Source organism: Festucalex cinctus, chromosome 9 (genome assembly GCF_051991245.1).
Source record: "Festucalex cinctus isolate MCC-2025b chromosome 9, RoL_Fcin_1.0, whole genome shotgun sequence".
Taxonomy (NCBI): domain Eukaryota; kingdom Metazoa; phylum Chordata; class Actinopteri; order Syngnathiformes; family Syngnathidae; genus Festucalex; species Festucalex cinctus.
In genome coordinates this window covers 19094917-19105607 of record NC_135419.1, presented here as the reverse complement: position 1 = coordinate 19105607, position 10691 = coordinate 19094917, and the positions used below count along the sequence as shown (strand labels likewise).

Sequence of the window (10691 nt, the reverse complement as noted above, 5' to 3'; positions counted from 1 at the left end):
TTCATGACGTGTGCCATTCCATGTTGTGTTATCGGCAGTGTCTGCAGCAGAACAAATAATCAGTTTGAGAATAGAATGCGCTTTGTAAATTATATTAGTTGTTGAGAATAAAACAAATGATAATAAATACCCGTTTTAGGTGTGTGTGTATATATATATATATATATATATATATATATCCATCCATCCATCCATTTTCTTGACCGCTTATTCCTCACAAGGGTCGCGGGGGGTGCTGGCGCCTATCTCAGCTGGCGGGGGACACCCTGGACTGGTTGCCAGCCAATCGCAGGGCACACAGAGACGAACAACCATCCACACTCACAAGCACACCTTGGGACAATTTGGAGCGCCCAATTAACCTGCCATGCATGTCTTTGGAATGTGGGAGGAGACTGGAGTACCCGAGAAGACCCACGCAGGCACGGGGAGAACATGCAAACTCCCCCCAGGAAGGCCAGAGCCTGGACTCGAACCGGAGTCCTCAGAACTGGGAGGCGGACGTGTTAACCACTAGATCACCGTGCCATATATATATATATATATATATATATATATATATATATATATATATATATATATATATATATATATACAGGACTGTCAGAAAATTTGAATATTGTGATAAAGTCCATTTTTTTATGTCGTGCAAATCAACAAATCAACTACAAATCAACTGAAATATTGCAAGCCTTTTCATTATTTTAATATTGCTGATTATGGCTTTACCGCTTAAGAAAACTCAAATATCCTATCCCAAAATGTTAGAATATTTCTTCAGACTAAGTTAAAAAAAAATAAAAAGCCATAATCAGCTATATTAAAACAATAAAAGGCTTGCAATATTTCAGTTGATTTATATATATTGGGCATTTTTATATATTTTATATATATTGTATATTTGTATATATTTTATACATATTATATATTTTATATATATTTTTTTACACTATTTGCTTCCTGTGTTAAACATTTAAAGCATATGTACGTAATATGCAATTATGCATATAAACATGCAAAATCTTAAAAGAAAGATGGTCAAACAATGTAAACCAAATAAACTTTGTGAACAGGTTTTCTTTTCAAGTGCAACAATTTAGAACAAACGTATTTAGCTTGCTAGCTATATATATATATATAAAAAAAAAAAAAAAAAGGACAGACATTAATATAACACATAACAATCACCGATTTTCTATGTAAGCCCAAAAGTGTCAAAATTCAATAAATAAAAAAGGGTCATTTTGAATTAACTATCCTGTAGTTAAATAACAGACAATTATGTAATATAGCCATTACATTTTAAAATGAGGTGTTAGTATTATTATGAAATTTGTTATACTATTCTTTAATATGTAACAAATATTTTATTTTGATTAAATATTTCATAATTATTATTTTAACAATGTCGTGCTTTTTAATAATAATGACATTTAACTTATTTTCAAGGTTTTATAAGATAAGAAAACTCTTGTCTCCTCTTGGTCTGCGTCAAATCATTGTTTTCACCCCAGCATGCTGCGTTTTTTTTTGTTCCCCCCCAAACCCCCCCTTGCTGATTCTCCAATATCTTTTGCTTACCTTTTTTTGGAGTTTGCTTTTGTTTTAATTAAATTACCTGTGGGTCCTCCTCCGCGTCCATGAAGAGTTGGAGGGTGAGGGTAAGCAGTGAAAAGACCCTGAAGCCGGAGCTCAGCAACCTGCAAAACAAATACAGAGCACTGGAGACACTGTGGCACAGTCAAGAGACTGAGATCCAAACCCTCAAGGTGACTGTCGTAAACGAGATTCTCGTTCTGTTGAGGCTGGATGAATTTTTTATTTTTTTTTATAAATGCCACACGATGGCGGCAAAGGACCGAAGAAGGAATAAATAAATTCGAGCATATCTGTTGGTTTTCCTTGTGGAGGGCATCAAACGGAATTCCGGCTCATGATATTAAAAAAATAAAATAAATATTTTTTATCAAGTGTGCACACTTGTCCAACCACGTTTATTTATTTTTTTTGACTTACCCTCTCAAAAAGATTTCATTTTTTCACTTGAGTTGTATTGGTTATGAGACAAGTTTTGAAATGATTTGTCTCAGTTTTGTAAAACCTGGAATTAAAATTCTTCCATGATCTCCGGCAGTGGGGAAATTATGGTAGAGCGTCAATATCTGCGGCAGATTGTTACAAAAATAAATGAATAAAAAGACGATACACCACATTTTTGCTCAAGGATTTTTCTTAATCATTTATTCAATATAAGCAGCAGATAAAACAGGAAGACATTTCATTTGACCCTAAATGTTTGAAATATGGTGTTTAATAATTGACATATGCATGAAAAGAAACCCAATTGTAACATATTTTTTTTTTAGGGGACGTAGTCGTGTGGTTCTTGAACGTAAAGACATAAAAGGTTTGAGCAGAGTGACGTCACAATGACGCGTTACGTAAGTTTGGCGTTTAGCAACACATGAAAGATGGTGTATAATTGGCATGCATTAAAAGAAACATTTTGTCATTTTTAGGTGCCTGCATACAAGTCGTGTCGTTCTTGAACGTAAAGCTATAAAAGGAATGAGGATGGTGACGTCACATAACGCGTTACGTAAGCTCGTCGTTGAAACGCAACTACAACCTGACGTCACACTTACCGTTCAAAACACACAAACAAGCACACGCACTTGGAGGAAGGGATTTGCGGAAGCGACTCTTGTAGTCCTCAAGACCACATTACCCAAAGTGCACCGGGGGGCAAAGTTGCCGCACCTTCAGTCGGGAGGGGCCAGCTATCCTTTTACTGGGAGAAGAAGACGCTACACCACTCACTCGCTGAGACTTGGCCGCCAGGGAGGTGACGCCACCGGCACGCGTCGCCGGTAATCACAAGTTGAACGGTTGGAAGCGGCAGTTTACGGTATCACTGTGAGCCCAGGCGGAAAAAGGGGGGCGAGCCTTCCCGGTTTCCTCTCGGCAGCAACAGGGCGTCCGAACCAGCCAGCGAGATGTCCGCGTCGGCTCCAGTCCGGAGCCTCGGATGGAAGAAGCGCGACTGCCGAACCGCGACGCCGAGCCTCTTGGGCGGGCGAGGATGCGAATGGTGACGAGGCGGCGGAGTGTACGACTACGAGGAGCCGAACGGAGAGGATGTAGCAGCAGCGTCGCCGCCGCGGCTTTTCCAACTAACGTCCGTAGAGTAGAAGATAGATAGCCGAGGAGGAGCTAAGCGTCACTAACATTTTTTTTTACATGTAAAGTTGCTCGCGGAGGGGCGACTGGGGTTGGGGGACTGTGGAATCGAAGCCGCCGTTGGGGAGAGTTGTGGAAATCAAGATGCTACGAAGAAGCCTCAACCGACTGGTATGTATCAGTGTGAGTGCCTGACACTCTCACGCCCACGCACGCACGCCACGCACGCGTACGGGGGGGTTATCTCATGACACCCCCCCGCCCGGTTTGGACCCAAGCTAGTTTGAAGTGCTCGGAATAATTTGTTTGCTCACAGCTGTTGGGCTCACTCGGCCCCCGGTGGCGGCTGGCTAACTGCTAGGCAAGTTTACATCGAGTCAGGAAGTCACGACACATTGCAAGTTAGTGCCCCCCACCCCCCACTTTAAGGTCAAACACACACACACGCAGGGGATTCCTTCAGCTGTCTCGCCAACGTGTACTGAAGTTATAAAATAAGTTGGTCCGCTCTTGACATGCTGCACAAATATAGAACTGTGTGACTTGGAGCCAAAAGCACTTTTGACTCATCTGACCAAAGCACATAAAAGCTTTGTGGAATTTTGCTACATTCCAAAATGCATATTTAAGTTTTTTTTTTTTTTTTTTCCCATTCCAAAACGGAGGTGTGTAATTATTCTTCATTTATTCATTCATTTCATACACGAGTTAAATCTGTGTGCTCCACACAATTAAAAATACATTTAAAAGCAATTACAAAAAATAATGTAAGACATTTAAAAGTAGTGCTGTCAAAGTTAAAGCATTAACTAATTAATTAATCACAAAAAAATTTCGCATTAATCATTGTATTACCACAGATTAATTACACTATTAATTTTGACCGCAGATGATCCTTTTTAGCCGACAGTGGATGGTTACATTAAGGTAGCTGTTGGAGTTTGAGCAATAAACATAACTACATGCATTAAAGTAAAGCATTTAATAAATGTTTACATATGCCATAGGTAATTTTTCCCCATTTTAAATTATGCAAATAATTAATTGATTAGAAAAAGCAGGATGAGCGTGTGCAGTGGATATACATTTTTGAAGACATCTTCATAACATTAAATGTCGAAAAGATTAACACATAACAGGTGCGCTTCAAATTTAGCCAGCAAAATATGTTGGGGAAAAAAAGCCTTTTTAAGTCAGTGATTAACCATGATTAATCAAAATTCTAAGTTGTGATTAATCTGATTAAAAAATTGAATCGTTTTGACAGCTCTAAAGCAAAGTCAAGAAATAAAAAGTAGCTAATAACTAAAAGAACGTACTGCGCAGGTACAAGATTTAGTTTTAGTTTAGCTTATTTGGGCATGATAAATTTAAAAACAAGCAAACAAACAAACATTAGTCCATTGTGTTGAAGTCCACAAGGAGTGGGCTGAAGCAAAAGCTTACATTCGCATACCCATCATAAACATCACACAGTAGCCCGAATTTTTCTCATTCAATGTTAATACTCAACATAAAAAAAGAAAACATCAATCATAAACATCAATTGAAGATGAGAAGCAGAAAGCAGTACAAAAAAAATACTGCAGGCCCTGTAATACAGCTGCTGCCATACCACATATTATTCCAAATGTAATGCCTCCTAATATTCAGTCGTAAACATTTTTGCTCCATCCGGAGAAACCCTGGATTTAGAAAACAAAGTGTATATTTTGCCGTTACTGGCAACTCGCCACCTATCACTATTTTGCCGTGAATTGCGCGAGAACTTGAAGTGCAAATAATGCGCTCGTTAACGTGTCCTAGCTTGTGGTGGAATGGTGGGTCACCCAGAAAACGCAAGGTCATGGGTTTGAATCCCACTCTGTAGTCTGTACACTTATTTTAAAACAAAACAAAACTACCATTTCTTGACAACATCCTATATTCTCCGAGGGTTAGGCTGGTAATGCTGGTAGCAGCGTATCTTCGGCGGCAAAACAAAATGAAAATTTCAGCTACATGAGACGGTTCAAATATCAAAAGCATCCCTCAGTATTAGTTAAATTCAGCACTAGTGTAGGAAAAGTGTGATTGTGCATTTATTAAATCAAAATTGCCCAATAAAAAAAATCTAAGACCTTGTACAGCTTGTGAATACAGTAAAGAATGACAGGGACTCCTTCAGTTGTCTTGCCAACATCCAGTAATAAAACTAAGAACATACATCTCAGTATTCATTTACAATAGTAAACAAACATAGTTTTCATTGGTGTAGAACTACATTGCATTGCATGGAGTGCTCTTTTTAAGTTGTGTAGTGGCACAACTAATACATTACAAACAGCTCTCAGTTAGGCAGCGCAACCACAATCAGCATATTGTTGAATTAATGCATCAATGACAATCTTATTAGCTTTTGCAGCCTACCTTTGAAGTCTTGAGAAGACTGATTTTTCTCATGGCGGTCTCACAATGAATGTGATTATATAATAAGGAAAATGGCAATCAGGAACCATAATTAATCAGCCAAGTCTGTTGCACGCACATTAGCGGAATTTAAGTCACACTGTCCGTTGGTCTGTAGGCAGAAACAGACACTAGGAAAACGTTGATTATTTTTGAGCTATTCAACAAACAAAACAACACCTAATATGGCACCTAGTCTGCGAGTTATCAAAAACATTAAGATACGATAAGTAATCTTTTATCACCTTGAGCGACAAAGCTCTTTCCCAGGTTGTACAATTTGCATTTGGACTAAAGCGATCAGGAACAACAATATATTTATGTCCTAAAGGTGCATAAAACTTTAGAGTTGGAATTAGTGTCATTTGATGTGTCACACCAAAGGCGTTAAAGCCAAGTATAGCTTTTTATTGTTTTTTTGTGTTCAACTCCCAGTCATTTTCAAAGATAGGAGCATTTTGACAGATCTTTCAGGAATATTCACATTATGAGCGCCGAACGTACCAAACGAAAGTATGGACTCTCTTCTTTCACCAGAAATTTAATGAAAAGTTCCTTTCCACATTTTTTCTGTTCTTTGATCATCAGTAGTAGTTTCACCAAAAACTTTTTGTCAAAATAAATATGGCTTTTTTTTTTTTTTTGCTTTTAAGTGCTTCAAAGTTCAAACTATAAAACAAAAATGAGTGAGAAAGTGCTTTTGATGGCAAATAATTCATTTACAGAGCTACAACTGAGAAAAGTGCCACGAGCGACGCTGACTCGCTGCAGAGCTCAAGTCGAACGTCTGTAGCCGTCTGTGTGAGGTGCCTAAACTAGTCCAACTTATACATTGGAACCTTTCTGCCACATAATAGATGTGACATCCCAAGTTTCACTGTCAATTTTTTGATGTTATACTCAAAAGCTGTGCTGATCTCAAATCCCAAGCGACGCACCATCAGGGATCTGATAGTCAACCTGAATTTCAGACAAAGCGAAGCGCCTTTGAAAGACGCAGAGCGGAGCATCTGGGACGTGACTTGACTTTGCCTTTCAAGTTAAGAAGTTGTGTTTTTGTATGTCTTGTTGTCCGGATTGTCCGCAGTGCTTTTGCACTTTTTTGACCATTGAAACTGTTCAAATGTTATAATGTGAGGTTTCATGTAAGGTGACAGTATGACTCTGGAATGAATGATTTCAATTTAAAATTTTTCCAAATCCGAAGAGGTTGAAAGTCATGCAGGAGTTGGGGAATGGATTGTTCGCAACCTGAAAGGTTCTGTTGTATACACTTTGATATCCACTAAATATTTTTGTGACCCATCGACCTCTGTAGCACTTTATGCTGGAGTTGTTGTCACTTGACTGCCTTACTTGAACACACATTGCATGCACCTGTTTCAAAATCCTGACTCTCGCTTCCTGTCAGTTAATGCTTGTTTGTGGTATTGCATGCCAACCTCTCTGACATATTGAAACTAGGGATGTAACAAATTTTTGGGGGAAAGAAAGCACAATATTGGGCGTTGTTTTTTTTCTGTTGCCAGCAACAAAGAAATAGGCTTGGCTATGTCATGTCATTGTCATGTGCTCCTATTGGCTCAGTGGCGCAAAGTATCATGGTCCATGTAGTTCACACTGCTGTGTTCGGCTGAAGTGTGACGAAGATGTTGAGAAATATTTACTGGTATGACTAATTTATGAGCGTGATAACCGCCGCAGTGGCCAAGACATGCCTAACTAAAATTAAGCTGCACTAATAAACTAACCACTAGCGGTTGATAGAACTACCCAAATGGAATGCAACCTTGTCTTTTTAACAGATGTTCTGCTTTTAATATCATGATAGGATGACGATGATATCGTGGCAACTTTAATAACACGATATTGCCGTTATTGTTGCATCCTTAATCGGAACCTCTAGTCCCCATCTCACTGCCAGAGAAAACAAAATGCAACTTATACGCCACGTCCCTGGTGTGCTGAACTTGTAATCAGCGATGAGAGGGCTCAATTGTGAGCTAAGCTGCCTCGTTATCGTCCTCTGCCGCACCAGTAACCTGTTGACACCAGCGGGCTGAATGGTACGGCGTCTGTGAGCAAGGATATGCGATATAATAACGATGGTGTGTGTGTGTGTGTGTGTGTGTGTGTGTGACCCTGCGCCTGGCCTCTCTTGGAGTTCTTGCCAGGTCAGCTGAATGCGCTCCTTGCGGGAGACGATTGCTGCTGTACTTTCCTCTCGCCGTGAGCTGTAAATAATATTTTGTGCCCAGACCTCAGACATGGATGCACACAGCGCCGTTATCTCAGGCTCCTAAATCACACCAGCCTGTGCTTACCCGCGGGAAGGAGAAAGGGCAAGCGGGGAGGGGGGACATAAGTGCTTCTACCAAAAGCATCAGAGCAGTCACGCTGTCTCTCTTCACTTGACTTTCTCTTCTTGATTCTCTTAGCTACCAAATGTGTTCTTTTTTTATTTTTTGAGAAACATTGAAGATGTCTTCGAGAATGAGCAGGGCTGGATATATATATATATATATATATATATATATTTTTTTTTTTTTCTTTGCTAGGCAGTTGGGTGTGGGTTCCAGAGGTTGTAATGCTCTGACAGGAATGCAAAAATCCCACAGTCGCCTTTGATGTTGGTTCAAGCCCTTGAAGGCAGCACTGTGGCGGAAAGGCGATAGTAGTTCATTGCAGGAAACCCGTCGCCGTTCCTCGGAGAACATGCCAAAACACACGGCCGTGCAACATCCAAGGTCAAACGCAATCTGTTTCAGGAAGTTTTATTTTTCATCAAAAAATCATGCAAGTGAATCTTTTCCAGGTTGATAAAACCTTTTGTAAGGGATCCGCAACAAAACCTTGATCTTTTTTTTTTTTTTTTTTTTTTTCCCCCCAAGAGTTAGAAGAGTCTGATCTAAACTGTTCAATTGAAAGGGAATATTGCATTTTTTTTTTTTTTGCAGCAGCATTGGTATTGCTGAACTTTCCACATCTGATATTCCTCTTTTGACCACAAACTACTTGAATCACCAAAAAGTGATCATCAGTGTTTTTCTGTATCTTTTACCAGCCATCAAGTGTAATCAAATAAATATTCAACCTACAACAGGAGACGAGTGCATAAAAGACAGAGAATGTCCTCAGTTTGGGATAATTTCAAACTTCTTAAAAGAAGATAAAGTGCAGTGCGTCTGTTGCGAAACAGACGTAGCTTACATGGCTCCGCGCTTGCGGACAAAGTAACAATCACTAGATAATTTAATGTAGCCTACCACTGGTAGGTAGAACATATTTTAGTGGCTAACTTAACTTTATTGAACAAAATAAAAATGTAATAAGCACTTAGCTGCACATCTGACACCCCATTGCGCAAGTCACAGACTGGCTAATCATGCAGGGGTGGCGAGGTCCGGTCCTCGAGGGCCGCAGTCCTACAGGTTTTGGATATTTCCCTTCTTCAACACAGCTGATTCCTGATCAGCTCATCAGCAAGCTCTGCAGAAGCCTGATAACGAGCCTGTTAATTGGAATCAGCTGCACTACGAGTAGGGAAATCTATAAAACCTGCAGTGCTCCGGCCCTCTCGGACCGCAGTTTGCCACCCCAGGTAATGGCTAGCTGGTTAACAGCCAACCGCTAATTTGAGTTCACAATGACCAACTTGCCGACTCCCACGTCACTCACCAGGCCAGGCCCTGCCTTTTAAAGCCACGCACAATTAAAGTCAAAGATACTTGAGCGTTAAACGTGAATATGGCAAGCCCTATAATAGCTACACTATAAGTGCATATTTTGCGTTGGTAATGTTGTTTAGTAATGCATCATCTATTTTTGTGCGACTACGCAAACAGTCAGTGATGATCGTTCCAATAATTGATTCTAAAAGTATCCTATAATCCTGCTCCACAATTTCGAACGGGGCCGGAAACAGTAAATGGCATCATATGCAACTATGAAATATTAGTTAACTGACATCTACAGAGTACTTCTAAGAACAAGCTAGTCGAATAATAGCCAGCTTAATTGTTGCTGAAATTAATGGTTAACTCAATTATATCTAGTTTTCCCCAAAAGCTTGTGACGCTCGTATCCAGAAAGCCTTTCACTGCTTCTCTGCGGACAATGAATAAAATGCTGGGATGGGAAACGGATCCCGTGTTAACACACCATGACGGTTGACGACGACGATAATTTAATGCACCACAAATGCCTCGCGTGCAAAATCCAATACAACCAGTTTATCAAAAGTGTCAGATAATTCCACTTTTCGCATCTCCTCATTTGTCAGCAAGTGGGGGAAGCAGATGCACTTAGTCTTCGTTTGTTCCTGTCCTTCCTCACTACAGTGCTGTGAAGTGTGTTATTAACTTCTTTGCAGTGAATATAAGATGTTAAAAAAAAAAAAATCCAGTTTTATTATTTTCAGATCGATATGATCGATAGTTTTAGCATCTATTACTCCAGTGGTGTGCTGCGCTGAATACAGTAGCTCCAATAGGTAGTCCTGGTTCACTGTCAATGTTGATTTTCTTATAAAAATGCACTTAAGACCAATAGAAGTTCTTTTGAATATGGCCCAAGCCAAGACACTCTGACCTGACATGACCTGATGCATGTCAAGATGTCGTTCAAAGGCCCCAGGGCTGGAAATCTGTTTTCCCTCTTTCTCTGGTATGCTAGGACGTCTACACCCAAAACTGCACACGCAAACTCGCCAAAGTTATTATGCATGAAAAGTGTTGACATGCACTCAGACCCCATGCAAACATACATTTGCATAATGAGGTGGTTTTGTCCGTTTTACTCTGAGGACCAATTGGGTATTGTTACAAAGCAGCCATCCCGGACCGACCTTTTTGAATCTTGAATTTAATCCACAACAGGAAAAAAAATCTGTTTAGCACATTTTTTTTGCTGTCAATATGAAAAAAAAAACATCCTGAATAAAGGGATGAAAATTAAAACGTGTTTTCCAAATCCGATTAATGCACAGATTAATCAGTTATTAACATAACCTTTAGTAGCAGCACTAACTTATGTATTATTGTTACACTTGTAATGAATTAGCG

At 39.7% G+C, this 10691-nt stretch overlaps 1 protein-coding gene across 1 annotated transcript in view; it reads left to right on the top strand.

Moving 5' to 3' along the window:
• Positions 1 to 2588: 2588 nt before the first annotated feature.
• atp11c (ATPase phospholipid transporting 11C (ATP11C blood group)) overlaps positions 2589 to 10691 on the top strand; it is a 57013-nt gene continuing 48910 nt past the window's right edge. The window contains exon 1 of the mRNA XM_077531606.1: positions 2589 to 3351. Coding sequence (XP_077387732.1) covers positions 3325 to 3351 — 27 coding nt within the window. The 5' untranslated portion in view covers positions 2589 to 3324. The remainder of the gene's footprint in view (positions 3352 to 10691) is intronic.